Source organism: Kogia breviceps, chromosome 3, assembly GCF_026419965.1.
Source record: "Kogia breviceps isolate mKogBre1 chromosome 3, mKogBre1 haplotype 1, whole genome shotgun sequence".
NCBI lineage: Eukaryota > Metazoa > Chordata > Mammalia > Artiodactyla > Physeteridae > Kogia > Kogia breviceps.
Genome location: NC_081312.1, coordinates 46395512 through 46411933, shown reverse-complemented (window position 1 = coordinate 46411933; position 16422 = coordinate 46395512). Strand labels below are relative to the sequence as shown.

General features: G+C 49.1%; 1 protein-coding gene across 13 annotated transcripts in view; it reads left to right on the top strand.

Annotated features, from left to right (window-relative positions):
• Window positions 1–16422, top strand: part of SAMD4A (sterile alpha motif domain containing 4A) — a 233191-nt gene that overhangs the window by 194033 nt on the left and 22736 nt on the right. For all 13 annotated transcript variants that reach the window (XM_059055712.2, XM_067028448.1, XM_059055716.2 and 10 more), the window contains 3 exons: window positions 1728–1814; window positions 10317–10650; window positions 12922–13007. In XM_059055712.2, coding sequence (XP_058911695.1) covers window positions 1728–1814; window positions 10317–10650; window positions 12922–13007 — 507 coding nt within the window. The remainder of the gene's footprint in view (window positions 1–1727; window positions 1815–10316; window positions 10651–12921; window positions 13008–16422) is intronic.

The window sequence follows — 16422 nt, the reverse complement described above, 5'->3', positions numbered from 1 at the left end:
GTCCAGTCCAGTTACAAATCACCTGACTTCTAGTAGTTAGGAAGTAGAAGCACCAGCTCCTGTCTCAGACCTTCCCCAACACTTGTCCAAAAACACATTCAGACTGATCTTAGTTGGAATGGAGAAAGTTGTACAAAATATTTTCTTCTAACCACCCTAAATAACATAGGACAGCCATCGAGAATGGGATTACCCCAGATCTCAGATGTCAGTTCCCTCTGTGTGCCATAAAAGGACAAAGTTCCTCCTTCCCTCTGTGGATACCGAAGCCCAGGCCAGTCAGCAGAGCCCCTGAGACTAAGCATGTTTCCTACCATGCTGTGCTCCAGCAACTAGATCTGACCAATGTCTTTGTTTCCCTTGTTTAAAATGCTATTTGCATGTTTCAAATTGACCTCAGTTTCCTTTGAGCGGTGATTTGAGAGAATTAATGGTCTGAATGGGCTAATAGTATTTCCCCTGCAGGAAGAGGAGATTATACCATTTGGGGCATGGCTGGTCTGGACGCAGACCTCCCAGCAGATCCTGGTTTCCCACTGCATATTCAGTATCCACAGTTAACCTCTGCAGGCCTGGCTGAATACCAGTATTGAGTTGTAAGACAAAGCCCAGAGTCACTGCACATTCTCAGAGAATGAAAGGCCCTAATTTCAACTTCCTAACACTTCTCCCACTGCTTTTTTATCTCCATCACTCCTTGAGATCCCCAGGACTGATGAGAACTTCCTCTAAGAGCATTCTTGTGTTTGGGTCAGAGTTGAGAAAAAAATCTCGGTCATCAGTTGTTCACAGACTTGAGAAAAAACATGAAATAATTGACACAGAGGGCAAAGCCAGAGACCAGCACAGACTTTTCAGAGTAAAAATTCACGTGAACCCAAAGTCAAGGCTAAACAGAAATATGCCCCCAGTGCTTCACCATTTGAGTCTTAATTTTCCTCAGTAAAGGCAATACCTCTGGTGTTCCCATCTTTAAGAGAAATTTTATGAATATTTGCGAGAGTCATCAGAAGTTTACCTCAGAGACCTGATTTGAGAAAGAATCTTCTATTTGGAAATTTGCAGTCTCTCTAGTCAACAAATGTTTAACTGAATCCTTTTGGGCTCACCACAGATGCACAGTTAAGAAGATATAATCCTAACTGTGAATCCTAATCCTCTATCTGAAGTGATGACTGAAATATAGGTTTAGGTTCTCTATTCTAGTTTTCCTTATGGAGAACCAAGAGGGGCTGCAAACTGACAAAAACCAGCCTGTGTTGTCTGACACCAGCTGAGAACTGCACTGGATTTCATGTCTCCTCAAGATGGGTAAACATAGGAAAGGTTTGAGAAAGCAATGCGTATCTCTGTATGGGGTTGGAACCTTCAGGAAAACTGGAAGGGACCGAAATGATAAAACCTGGACCCAAGGAGTGAGTGTATGACCTAAAAGTGATCTTTTAAGACTATGAAGACATTTCATGCTGGATGGGATAATTGGCTATTTCTCATTCTCCTAAAGGCCACAGCCAAAAGACACAGGCAAATGTGTTGCCAGATGGAGTTAAAGTATTTAGTAAGAAGAGGTCGATGATAATGGATGTTGAAGAGAGAGACAAATGGATATTTAGTAGTCTAAACACATGTGGGAACCAAGAAGACAGTAAAGTACTAAATAGCTTCCAAGAATCTCTAAGCTGAGGTTTAAAAATATGTTTTTAAATATAACTTTTACTTCATTATAGAATGTTACCAAAGGTGCAAGACACAAAATTGTCATCAGTATTCAGAAGCTCAAAGAGAGACAAAACCTCCTGAAGTCTTTGGAAAGGGTAAGTCATTATCGGGTGATGGACCACTTCCACCTTCATCGTGGGAAAATGGGCCAAGGGAGATTCTCAGTTGAAAGTGTCATCGGCAGGTCTTGTAGAGAGTATCATGCTGTTTCCTTACCAGAGTCAGAAAAAAATGAAATGATTTTGAAGTGACGTTTCCTGGTTATACATGCTTCTATGTAATCTAACCGCTGAAATGTACTTATTGCCCGCGTCCAGGCATCCCACCACTGGCCATCTCAGAGCTCTGAGGAAATGTTTTATATATATTCCCTTCTGCCTTTTATACATTTGTAGAGATGAAGGAGTGTTCAGCCCACAATCAGAGGCTGCAATCTTGACACATCAGTGTAGCGAACATACAGATGTGCTTCATTCCTGCCCTCCCCCCAGGGAAGGATCTTATTTGGGGAAAAGCTGCCCCCGTCGTGGCAAACACCAAGTAAACCCCAGGCTTCAACAGAGAGGATCAGAATCATTTGACAGACAGGCACGGTAGGCTCTCCAGAGAAAAATTTCAGACATTAACTTACCAGAATGGGTCCCTATGACTCTGATAAGAGCCATCTCAAAAATGCACAGTGCTGAAAAAGAGTTTATTCCATTGTTAAAAGCAGTTTATTCGCTGCTACCATCCCTTTTTGTGTGCTGCCTAAGCACGTCCTTTTCCTATCATTGTATCTGGATGTCACCATAGTAAGGATGTCATTTTTAGGGTTTGGTGACTTTATGAGTCCATCTAAGGTCCAAAAGAGAGCAGACCTTGTGAGCCAGTGCTGCCTCCGCCCCAGTGTGGAGATCCTTGTATATTGCTGTCGGGAGGCCGTCGGGAGTGGTGGGTGGGAAGGTACTGATATTTGCTGCCTTCAGAGCTTGAGTTGTAATCTCTTCCAGTAATCCCAGGGTACCTTTGGAAGGGAGCAAAGTATTGAGGTAGGTGAGGCTAAAGCAAGTTTTGTAAGCACATAAACTTTTTTTTTTTTGAGGTACTCGGGCCTCTCACTGTTGCGGCCTCTCCTGTTGCGGAGCACAGGCTCCGGACGCACAGGCTCAGCGGCCGTGGCTCACGGGCCCAGCCGCTCCGCGGCATGTGGGATCCTCCCGGACCGGGGCACGATCCCGCGTCCCCTGCATCGGCAGGCAGACTCTCAGCTGCTGCGCCACCAGGGAAGCCCAGCACATAAACATTTTAATGTCGTGGGAATTTTTTTTTACCTTATTCACAAAGATGTGTGACAACGTGTAAAATTCTGCTTAATGCGTATCTTATAAAACTTAAAGTAATATGTATTTATAGAATATGCATCTTTATAAGGAAGGTGGGTTTTTAAACCTCTGGATGGATAGATAGAGGCTACTCATAGGCACCTCCTTGATGAAAGGCCTGTTCTTAATTAAAGTGAATCACAAATGACAAGTAACCTATCCAAGTGAACTTGAAGTTGTTCTTAATTTTATATCAACTCCTTTACCAGGCAGTTTGTCTAACAGAGTGATTACTGCCGTTTTTATATAACTGTTCTCTTTGGAGGAACATTCAACAGGCCAGTTTTTTCCTTATCTGTTAAAAAGCACAGAAAACATTTTACATAAGGATTAGATTGCTAAGCATTATGGTAAAAGAGAGATGTTTTCCGCACTTATTTCTGGAGCATCCTTCAAGAACTCATTCATATCCTCTTGTCACTGAGGATATGCACCCACCTGGGGGACAGAGAGATGGAGTTGCTGTCAGCTCCACTCCTTGCAAAGTTGGACCAAATCAACACGTGGAAACACAAGGGCAGCAAGGTGGCTTGGGCAGCCCTCACGTGCCACTGACTTTCTATCTAGCCTGTCATAAGTCGGTGACACTTTCTGTATCCTATATTTCACACCTAGAATAATGTTGACTCCACAAAAAGACCTTCTCCCTGGGTCACTGGACTGGGAATGTTAAAAAGATGACAGATGTAATACAGAGTCTGAGAGCAGCTACTGGCCAAGCGGAAAGCATGATGAGTTTACTGGGTGTGACTTCTTGGAGGAGGGAAGCTGTGGACCACCACGCTCGGCTTGCTTGAGAACACCCGAGTCAGACACCTGCGAGCTTGTCCCTTCAGGAGCTGATGGCCTGGGGGTGGGAGTGCAGCTCTCCTCAGCATCCATTGAGGACTCAGCCCCTGGCTCTGTTCCCTCTTCTCTGGGAGCTGCGCCTCTCCCGCTCTGTTGCCTCCTATGGCATTTTTACCTCACATAGAACCCAGAGATTTCTAAGGAGATGGTCGGGACCCCGCCCGTGGCTAGTTCACAACCAGCAGCCGCTGCAGATAAGCTCCAGGTCCAGAGCGCTTCCACTCAGTTACTGAACACTTACTAAGCAGCTGCCTCGGACTAGATTTCCCCTGTCCACTAACCGTGAGGCTAACCGTGAGGCTAACCGTGAGGAACTCGAGGTTGCCACCCTCGGGGAGCTGGGGACACGAGGTACCACAGCTAGATGTGTAGTGGTGCTCTCAGAATCCAGAGTGATCCGCGTCCTCACTGAGGCTGGTGGGGACGTCTTCCTGGGATGAAACAGACCACTCCACCGCGGTGAGGATGGAAAGCAGAGGGGAGCCAGTGCTGGCGGGAGGACTCGCTGGGAGCCCGTGGCCAGTGGTGGGCCCCTGAGCCAGGGCGGGGGCCGTGACGGTGGAAAAGGATGAGAGAGTCAGTTGGCGGGAGTCCAGGAATGGGCAGGAGGTGTGGGCTTGGGTGTCATGCCATTTGGGAACTGAAAATAGAGGAGGAGCTATAGTGTGGGAGAAATGGAGTTGAGTTTGGCGGATGCAGTCTGAGGTGCCTGTGGGACACCCAGGCTGAAACAGCAAGTCAGTGTCCAGGAGAACAAGTCTAGAGTCCACAAGGCTTTGAAAGGCTCAGCTGTGGGTCGTTTGTGTGTGAATGGTGGTTGGTACCCCCAGAAGTGTGTGGCGAGTGATAAGAGCCGAGAACAGACCCTGGGTGGGAGACAGCAGAGGATATGGAGGGACCAAACAGCGACAGACCCCCGAGGGTCAGAGAGTGAAGGAGGGACCGTGGAGGGGTCACATCCCAGGAGGACTGTCACTGGCCCCTGGAAGTGGCCACCAGCAGCTCACTGGTAGCCATGATGAGTAGGATTTCAGAGAGATGGGAGGGGAAGCAGAAACCCAAGAACCGGGGAGTGTGAAAGGATATCGAGGCTGTGGGGTCAGGCAGTGTAGACTTCTCAAGGTATTTGGTAGAAAAGGAAAAGGGAAGATTAGAATGGTCACTAGGGCAGATTTTCCAGCGTTTATCTTTAATAATGAAAATGTTTCCATGTGCTTTTATTTACTGTCTTTTTTCAACTAACTCCCCAGTGATGAAGCTGAACCATTCTCTGAGCCTGGGAACCTGGCCTGGAGAAAGGAGACACACACACACACACACACACACACACACACACTCACACACATTCACAGACACTCACACACACACATTCACAGACACACTCACACACACCCACACACTCACAGACACACACCCACACTGATAGAGACACACTCACATTCACAGACACACTCACACACCCACACACTCACACTCACAGACACACACTCACACACATTCACACACATTCACAAACACACACTCACACTCACAGACATTCACTCTCACACACACACACACACACACACACACACACACACACTTCTGTGTTCCCACTACCCCTGTTCTGGCAGTATCCTCACGCTGCACGGGTCCCGGTAACCGTAAGCATCTTAGGGTGAAGATTCTCTCGTATTTGTTTTTAGACCCCCAGTGTCTGACAGTGCCCGGCCTGTAGGGAGAATACAGTTAAGTAGATGCAGGAGTGCTATCTGTTGGGTGAGGAGTCCAGTTCTTCTCACACAGAGAGAAGGATAGAGCCATGGGAAGTTACATAAGTGCTGGGGCCGCCACTGGCAGCCAAAGCTCTCGCTTCCAGATGATGGGCACCTTGTGGCTGTTACATACCGCTAGAGAGGCTCTGCACCAGTCTTCCTCCAAGGCCTAAGAAAGCCAGGCCAGGAAGGCTGGGATAGTCAGATTGTAGCCTCCTTCCCACTTGTCGGCCCTGAGCTGTGCCTGCCTGAGTGGACTGCTGTGCAGGAAGGACCAGCCTTCTCACTTCTGCTCTCGCGTGACCTCCTCGGCTCCGCACGGGAGTTAACGGGCAGCTTTTTTTTTTTTTTTTTTTTTTTTTTTTTTGCGGTACGCGGGCCTCTCACTGTTGTGGCCCCTCCCACCGCGGAGCACAGGCTCCGGACGCGCAGGCTCCGCGGCACGTGGGATCCTCCCGGACCGGGGCACGAACCCGTGTCCCCTGCATCGGCAGGCGGACTCTCAACCACTGCGCCACCAGGGAAGCCCCTACGGGCAGCTTTTTTGCTTCTTTGTGTTCAAAATACAGGATTACATTTATGGTATGAAGGATCAGTAGAGACTTGGGCTGATTCCCTGTTTCTGTCAACATGGGGAGTTCATTCCCACAGCCAGTCGAGGGTACAGGATTGAGCTAGCTTCCTTCTCAACTTGGGCCCTCAGTGCTAAGTTCCGGACTTCACTCTGAAGAGTCAGGAATGTAACCGGATGGTCATATAGTGCCACCCCACGGAGGCTGGCGTAAGCAGGAGCATTGCCAACTGGTCACAGGCCAGGTGTTGTCTTTGAGACGGTGGCTTTGAAGTCAAAACAGAAGTCAAACAAAGCATGATTCCTGATTGCGATATTTTCGGCAAGTGTCCAACGTTATTCATTATGTTTCTGGTTTCCTTCTTGGTGTAGTTGTGCCCAGTAGAATAAGATCTGAACTTGGGACACGTATATGTTCCCTGTTTGAAGGCGTTCAGCTCTTAGCATAACCCAGATCTCCTTCCCCATCACTGAGTAACTACAGAAGCCTTCATGCCCCGTGACGAGAGCAGACAAGGTTTCAGTGACAGTTGACAGAGTATCACAAGTGTGCATTAGCTCCCCTCAGTGGTAGCTGCCACGTGGGATGGCACAGCAGGGGTACATGTGGTCACCCGGAGGGGCCTGCCAGCTCCGCCTGCGCAGCCCCCTTTCATGGGGAAGCCTCCTCCCTTCTCTCTCCTCTCCCTTCCCCTCCTCAGTCAGGGCTGACCTTCCACACCCAGGTGCTGGCTGGGTGGCTGGCAGAAACTAGAGGACCTCGAGGCGGGGGTCGCCCAGCTGGCACACAGTTTGGTCAGGAAAGGCGGCAGGGGCTCTCCTGGCACAAGTCAGCTAGCTTGCCTCCCTGTGTCATGCCCTGATAGATCACCAGGTCCAAGGTCAAGGAACCAGTCACGTGACAGCATCAGACTCTGGGAAAGGGCTGGTCCAGCCCAGGCAGTGGGAAAACTGGGAATGACCAGGAGCGTCCTGACTCACGCATCAGGCTGGCAGACACAGGCTGCAGGCTGGTCTCACCACACAGGGCCGTCTCCGCCAGGTTTAGAAGGAAGAGGGTAGACTCCCTGAAGCCTGCCGCTTCAAAAGGAAAATGGGATTCTCTCCCCTGAAATAGGCCGGATAGTGGCCCTGGACAGGTCTGAGACAGTTCTGGTGGCTACTTAACATTTCACTTCCCTCCCAATCCCGGGGTGCCAACTAGGCTGAGGCACAGTTCAGGCTCTGCTTTCAACCCGCGAACAAAGCAGGTTCCCGCCAGCGACGGGGCGGGCTGTCGGTGTTTTGCTGCCCAGAACTGAAACATGCCTGTCCAAGGCTGCGTCCTCAGATTTCCCCTTTCTCACTGATTGATGGGCGGTCTGGGTGTAGAAATGATCACGTTCCATGAGCTTGTGTTCCTTGACATCATCAAGCAATTTTTCTTGGTAAGAGAGGATCCCAGGAATGGGTTGGTACTCATACTTCAGGCTTTTAAAATTATGTCCTTGCTATTCTGGGCTCTCAGAAGATTAAATACTTCATTAGTAATCAGGGACTTGATAGTCACGGTCCTTCCCGGGTCCCGGGGAGAGGTCTCCTGTGTAAGCATTGGGCAGCACTGTGGCAGGGCAGGTCCACCCACCGCACCAGGGAAGACCCCCCCCCAACCCCTGATGTCCAGCCCCAAGCATCTGAGCTTGTTCTGCACCTCTGTGAGCATCTGGCAAACAGATAGATGTCTATCAGAATCAACTTTCACTCCTTTTTCTAATAAATAATGCCCAGGATATAAAACTCTATGTATAGGAGGATCTAATTTTATTATATAAAGTCATGTATGTATTACAGGCAATTATATACATTACAGGCATACCTCGCTTTATTGCACTTCGCGCATACTGCCTTTTCCCTTTTTCTTTTTAGCAAATTGAAGGTTTGTGGCAGCTCTGAGTTGAACAAGGCTTTTGGAGACATTTTTCCAACAGCATTTGCTTATTACTTCATGTCTCTATGTCACATTTTGGTAATTCTCACAATATTTCAAACTTTTTCATTATTATTATATTTGTTATGGTGATCTGTGATCGGTGATCTTTGATGTTACTCTTGCAAAAAAATGATGACTCGTTAAAGACTCCGGTCATGGCTAGCATTATTTAGCAATGAAGTCTTTTTTTTTTTTTTTTTTTTAAGATTTCTGTTTTATTTATTTATTTTCTGGCTGTGTTGGGTCTTCGTTGCTGCGCGTGGGCTTTCTCTAGTTGCGGTGAGCAGGGGCTACTCTTCGTTGCGGTGCACGGGCTTCTTATTGCGGTGGCTTCTCTTGCTGCGGAGCACGGGCTCTAGGCATGTGGGCTTCAGTAGTTGTGGCTCGCGGGCTCTAGAACGCAGGCTCCGTAGTTGTGGCGCACGGGCTTAGTTACTCCACGGCATGTGGGATCTTCCCGGACCAGGGCTCGAACCCGTGTCCCCTGCATTGGCAGGCAGATTCTTAACCACTGTGCCACCAGGGAAGCCCCAATAAGTATTTTTTAATTAAGGTATGTACATTGTCTTTTTTAGACATAATGCTATCGAATATTTAATAGACTATAGTGTAGTGTAAACATAACTTTTATATACACCAGAAAACAAAAAAAATTGTGTGACTTGCTTTATTGAGATAACTGGTTTATTGAGGTGGTTGGGAACCAAACCCAGAATATGTCCAAGGTCTGCCTGTATAGTATATACAGTTCTCATCTCATGTAGAAGAAATTCTTGCATGCCTGCCCCAGACTGCTGACTCCTACACTCAGGCCCCCATGGCTCCTTGCACCTCATTTTCCACGCCCTCCCCTCCCCCACCCCGTTCTACCCCAGCCCTCCTTGCTGTTCCTCACACACTCCAGGCTCCCACCTCAGTGCCTGTGCCCTCTGCCTGGAGTGCTCTTTCCCGGGAACCTGCAGCTCAGGCTCAACTGGGTTCCTGCTCCAATGTCACCCCGTCACGGAGCCTCCCCTCCCAGCAGCCCTGCCCTGTGCCTTAGTCTCTAGCATGACGAATGTTCATCTCATGGCAGGATGTAATCTCCCTGAGGGAACCCTACTGGCTTTCCTGCCATATCCCCATGCCTAGCCCAGTGCACAGCAGGTCAGTGCACCCAAAACATACTTATAGATTTAACAAAGAAGCACATAACACCGAAACCTGCAGCTTTACAAATATTAACATCATCACAACTACCTGATGAGGCAGGTCCTACTGTTACCTTCATTTTACCCACAGGGAAACTGAGGTACAAAGAGGTTAAGTCATTTACCCAAGGTCACACAGCAGTGTCAGAATTCAAACCCAGGCATCTGTCCTAGAATCTGTGCTTTTAACCACTGCCTGTGTTGCCTGTATCATGCGCTGAATGAAGGTGTGAATGAGCATGTTCCTTCATCTCAAACAAATCACACGCAGGTCAGGAAGCCACCATGTGACCCTGTGTAACTTTGTTATACAGCTTCTAAAGTGTGTGAATGTAAACGAAATAAATGCTTTTTTTTTTTTTTTTTTTTTTTTTTTTTTTTTGCGGTATGCGGGCCTCTCACTGCTGTGGCCTCTCCCGTTGCGGAGCACAGGCTCCGGACGCGCAGGCCCAGCGGCCATGGCTCACGGGCTTAGTTACTCCGCGGCATGTGGGATCCTCCCGGACCAGGGCACGAACCCGTGTCCCCTGCATCGGCAGGCGGACTCTCAACCACTGCGCCACCAGGGAAGCCCGAAATAAATGCATTTTAAAGAAAGACATTGAGGAAGCCAGGGAAGGAAATGTACCAAAATCATTTTAGTGATCATCACTAGATAGTGGGATTTTAAAGTGATCATATTTTCCTCACTATACCTGTATGTATTTTCCAAGTTTTCTACCTGGGCTAACAATAGAATGATTCAGTTTTAAATGGTTGCTCTTCCAAAGAACATTCTAATGAAGGGTTCAGCAGCCCTGAGCCCTGCGTGGGAACAGCTCGGGGAAGAGGCGGGACGGCATGGAGGAGGGTCACCCAGTTCCTGACCCTCATGGAGGTCTTCTCCGTCTGACCATCCAGGACATCATCGAGGGGGGCAACCTGCGCATCCCCCTCCAGGAGCTGCACCAAATGATCCTGACTCCCATCAAGGCCTACAGCTCCCCGAGCGCCACCCCTGAGGCTCGCCGCCGGGAGTCCCAGGCCTCACACCCGCCTTCGCTGATGGGCCCGGAGAGCCAGAGCCCTGACTGCAAAGACAGCGCCGTGGCCGCCGGAGCCACGGCCACTGCCTCGGCTGGGGCCAGTGGCGGGCTCCAACCGCACCAGCTGAGCAGCTGTGACGGGGAGCTGGCTGTCACCCCCCTGCCAGAGGGGGATCTCCCTGGGCAGTTCACACGTGTCATGGGGAAAGGTAGGACCCGATTCTCCCGCCTCCCCTTTCCTCTTCTCGACGCCCCTGACCAGAGCTCCCAGCTCCCGAGGACCTTCCCCAGGGTGCTGGGCGAACTACCAGAGTACATGTCATTAGCCCATTTTACAGATGAGGAAAGTAAGGCCCGGAGAGGTTAAGGTACTCGGATCTGAATTCCAGGCTCTCTGATCCCCAAAGGCATCTTCCTTCACCCTGGCTCCCTTCTCGCCAGCTTCCTCAGACCAGGGCCTGCTGGGCCTTGCTGGCGGAGCGCTCATTGGGCCTTTGGACGCTCAGGCTGAAGGCGGCCTTCCCACGGGCCAGAGAAGGTACCACAGCCACGCTGTGTGTGTCTGTAAGGCAGCATAGAATTCCCACGTGGTCCTTTGGGTAAGAGCGCCCCTTCTGCCTGTGACTGCCCTGTACCCGGCCCTTATGCATATATCCTTGACCCTGTCTGACACTAGAATAATTCGTGCTTGATGGGCTATTTCTCAAAAAATCTCGATTATTTAAAAAATGTAGTGAATACCAGTACTTTTCCTTTGGGAAAGGAAAACAAGTTTTTTCTCTTCCATTGTGCAATATTTCAGACCATTTAAAACTGGGTTCTAAGGAAAAGGACAGCTGAATCTTATAGGCGCAGTGAGAGACTCCCCTATAGTGCATGTCCTTAAAAAGACTGAAATCTGTAGAAATCTGGCTCAGAGGAGATGGTTTGTAGCATCCCTTGGAGCTGAAATGCCAGTAGCTTCCTGGTCAGGGTGGTTCCCGCCACCGTCTCCCTCTCCCCCACCCGCAAGTGGGCTCTTTGCTGTGTGGATTAGAGCAGATGGCCCTGTGGGTGGAGGTGCAGGTGGGCGTGGTTATCTGAGAGTGTGGTATGTCACCCCCCCTTCCCTGTGACAAGACCCATGTGGGCTCTGCCCTCAGGGGACTCACAGTCCTCTGACATGGTGTCTTTTTAAAATTTAACTACTTTCAAATAAATTGTAAAATTAATTCATGCTCTACATAAAAAATCAAAGCTAAACAAAATAGTGAAAGGTGAAAAATACGCCCACCTCCACCCCAGGCCCTGCCATCTTCCTCCTCAGAGGTAACCACTCTAAACAGTGCGGAATATCCCTTCAGAAACATTATAATCATATATAAGCACATGAGCATCCTTTTTACACACAAACAGGTCTTGCTTACATGTTTCTCTGCAGCTTGTTTTTTTTTTACATTGCATGCTTTCAGTATTTCTAGCAATACAAAAGCACCACCTCATTCTTTTTTAAAGGCTGCGTACTATTTCCCTGTATGCATAAACCATAATTTAACAGGGCCACAATTAATGTGCATTGAGATGGTTTCCATGTTTTGTTATTACCAACAATGCTATACTGAAAATCTATGTGAAATGGTATAAATGGGATTCTATGACAGATTGGTTATGCAGGATTAGGGAGAGAAAGGAATCCTGATGCCTGGTTTCAAGCTTCATGACGAGGCATTTTACTTCTCACTGACGTCTTTGTCCAACCATCTCCACCTGGCCTTCTAAACATTCCCATCAAAACCAGAGCATCAAGACCTCTAGGATGAGAATAGAATGGACTACACTAGCGTGGCCATGACCTGTCCAAGGCGGTTGTGTCCTCCACCTGCAGACTAGCTCTGCTCTGTCTCTATGAGAACTCACTTGAGTGTGTAGGTGAATGTGAGCCTGTGCATGTATAAATGTGGATATCGCTTTGAGAAAATCACCCTCCTGTGATTGAGTAGCAGGCTCCCTGCTCGTGTGCGTGCCCACACACCTCACATCCTAAAAGATGTGTCAGCCTCACTCCTCCAAATGAGATGTGCGGCTCATTCATAAAATTATGGCTCTTGCTCTCTGATAAGGGCTGATGGTCTTTAATGCCTTTGAACTCCCTCCGAAAACGAACCTCTTTCAAAGACAGGGCTCCGGATGCTTCTGCATTCTTCCTCTCCCAGAGTGTCTGTCTCGGGCGGGGTTGCAGAAGGCTTAATATAGAATGGTATGCGTGGAATTAACCAAAGGGGCTTCTGGAGGCAAGGGCTCCTGTGGTGACCAAGCCTTTGACTTCAGTGGAATGAGGAGCCTCCTGGCCTTTTTTGTGAACGTGTCATAAAGCCACAGTCACACATACCTCTCAAAATATTGGTCCTGAAAGGAAATCAGAGGCAGATCTCAGAGGTTAGGATGGGTGTACATTTCTCTAATTCACCTTCCCTTTTTTTTTTTTTTTTTTTAATTCCCAGTGTGCACACAGCTCTTGGTCTCCAGACCCGACGAGGAGAATATAAGTTCCTATTTACAGCTCATAGACAAGTGTCTAATCCATGAGGTGAGTAGTGACAGGTTTCACGAAACTGCTTTTTCTCATTGCTTAAAAGTGGTTCTCAGAGTTTCTGTGATGTGATCATTTGGGTCTCCAGCACCTTGTGTTTGAGGCGGGGGTGGGGGTCATTAATAATAGCTGGGGCAGAACTTGGCTGTGGTAGCTTCAAACCTAAATGCAGCTTGTGTATTACTCTGGGGTCCAAAGATTCACCTGGACTGAGCTCTGACTTGGGGGCAAATGCCTGAGAGAAACGTCGGGCTCCAGAAGACTGCCCAAGGGACCGAGCCTGGGGTGGCTGACCACAGTCCTGCCACCTAGCCCTGGGGGTGTGGAAACATTTTCTCTTTGAGCTCAGGAAAATTGGAGGAGGGCGGGGAGAAAAGGAGAGCGTTCAGAAGAAATAATTTGTGTCTGTGTGTATGTTGTATGTGGTTTGGTGGTTATTCTGCTGTATTTTGACTTGTGATTCTTATAAGAATTGTTTTTACTTTTTTTAATTTTTATTGAAGTAGAGCTGATTTACAATGTTGCATTAGTTTCTGCTGTACAGCAAAGTGAATCAGCTATATGTATACATATATCCACTCTTTTTTAGATTCTTTTCCCATAGAGGTCATTACAGAGTATTGCATAGAGTTCCCTGTGCTATGCAGCAGGTCCTTATTGGTCATCTATTTTATATAGAGTACTGTGTCTATGTCAGTCCCAATATCTCCCAATTTATCCCTCCCCCCAACCCCGCTTTCCCCCTCGGTAACCGTAAGTTGGTTTTTTTTTTTTACATCTGTGACTCTGTTTCATAAATAAGTTCATTTGTACCATTTTTTTAGATGCCACATATAAGGGATAACATATGATATTTGTCTTTCTCTATCTGACTTACTTCACTCAGTGTGACAATCTCTAGGTAGCCTCCACCCAAATTCCCACTCACCCTTTTCAATGTCCAATCCTGACACTCTGCTCTCATTTGGGCCAGCAAAAAAACAATAGGAAGGAGAGAAGGCAAGAACAGGGGATGGATTTTAGAGCTCATTCATTCTGTAAATATTTATTAAGCACCTAGGTCCTGCCCCTGGCTAGGGAGCTTCCTGTGGGAGGGGAGTGGGTGAGACAAAAGGAAAACAGGTCATCACACATGTGACAACAAGGCCACCTCCGAGGAACTGGAGCCCAGGAGGTGCGGTGGGTACCTACCCAGAGCCCGGGGGCACTCCGTCCAAGCCAGACCTGAAAGGGAGAAAAATCTCAGTGGGAAAGTCTTGGTCCCCAAAGAAGCAGAAGAGAGCAGTTAAGCAGAGGAAGCATTGCTCGGGGTGGGGGAGGAGGATGCTTGGAGTAGGCTTCAGCGGGGTCTGATCAGGGGAGCATTTAAATTTCTGAAAAAGCAAACCGGAACCCTGCTTCCTCTCCCACGCCCACACTCAGCACTGAGCCTTGAAGATACTGGAGGCAAGTTCCCTTGCACCTCGCCTCCAGTCTGCTGAGCCCAGGAGACAAAGCAACGAGTCCTCCAGCTGCCTCCGTTGGATGGTGCACTAGCTTCCTAATTGGTCCACGCCAGCCCCGACGCTGTGGCCTGGCGCTTCTCCCTTTCCTGCCGTCGTGCATGCCCTCCCTGGGCATCCTGGGCTCTCCTTTCTGTGTCTTTCCCCTTTTCCTCCCTGGAGCTCCAAGTGACAGGTGCCAAGGTGGCCCCGTGTGGGCTCATCTCCCCTGACTGCAGTGGAGAGGGGGCGCGTCACTGACGGGAGTCACGGGCAGAAAGGAGCTTGTGCCCTGTGTGCTTGCCTGCATTCGTGTCAGGATGGAGGGGCCTGCTCTCTGCTTCGGGAGGGAAAATGGTGTTTGAGGCTTTTTATGATTTGAGTTTGAGTAGAGGAAACACGTTTGAATAATTTTCCACAGCCTCGGGTTATTCCGTGTGTGCAGAACCCACCCTCCCTGCGAGGCCCTGTTGAGGCACAGTCTCCATCTGAGCTGAAGACTCACCGGGGCTCCGAGACACAGGGCTCCCCTTTCACAGCCCAACCTTGCTGTTCTTTAGCCAGTGGATGGGAGGGTGTTGACTGCCGAGACACCTTCCTTCCTCCCCAGGGACAAAGGAGCCAACTCCCTAGAGGAGTAAAAGGACAGGAAAGTTCTGAATCTTATTTCTGAGACCAGTCACTTCATCTCCTGGATTATAAGCCCAGGCTTCTCGCCTCCTTGCCGTCTTGAGAAGGTTCTGGGAAGACGAGCTCTTGACCCCTTTATGACCCTTGTAATCCAGCCACAAGAGCTGTAGGACACATCTTCATCCAGACAGACATATGGGTCTGGGCCTGACAGGGACAGAGAACTCAGAAGTGGCTGACCGGCTGGGTCTGGGCATTCTGGAGTGTGGAGTCTTCCTTCCCCTCCAGTCCCCTAGGAAGCTGCTGCCAGTGCAACCCAGAGCTTCCTGGAGCTTACTGAGGTGAGGTGCTGGCATCCCAGCCGATAGCAGAGCTCCCACAACTGAGTGCTGTTTGCAGGCACACACGGGAACCAGCTCTCAGAAATCACGCGTTACCAGCCACAGTCTAGCTCCTCTCCAAGCCTCCCAGACACAGCTCCCAGGACTGAGAAGAACAGCCACACACTCAGCACTCCTAAGGGGCCCGTCCCCGTCTGCAGCCCCAACCATGTGAGCCTGTTGCCCCGCTGCTGAGTGGATGAGCTGACCTCTCTGAGGGGGCATAAACATTTCCATCTTCTTGGGTGCTCTTTGCCACCGTGGGAGATGTCACATATGAACCAGTGTCCCTGGAAGCACTTTGAATGCACATCTGTAAAGTGAGCCATTTACTCCTTTGTCACTTGGAAGCTCAGGTGGGCTCCAGACCAGCTCAGTGTTGTAGTTTTGAGACCTCGAAGTCATTGGTTGGAGTTTAAGGCCATGGTGGAATACCAAAGCTTATGAACGTGATGGACATTCATATGCCGCCACCAAAGGGCTGGTCCATGCAACCGAAAAACCTAGTCAGGGTGTCTGTGGGCAGCACACAGTGAACCAGGACGAAGAGCCAGGCGAGTTCTGAGTGTCCTAAGTGCCCTTCGTGTGTGAATTTCATTTAATCCTTACAACATCCCTTTGATGAGGTAGTATTAACTTGAGTTTTTAGAAGGAGCTGAGTCTCAGGTAGAGGAAGTTGCATAAAGACGTGCAGGGATTCGAGCCCTGCCCATTTGCATCCAGAGGCTTCCACTGACCCACTGGGCTGGACTCTCCTCTCCTCCCCAAGTCATCTTGACCAGCGCACCTGCACCTTGTGTCCTCGCTCAACATTTGGCCGAATAAGCTGGTCAAAAGCAGAATCTACCCATCCCTTTATTAGTCTAGCAGACATGCTTGCCTTTTGCAGTTTGGGGAGCTATTCCTGTATAGCTGGACACT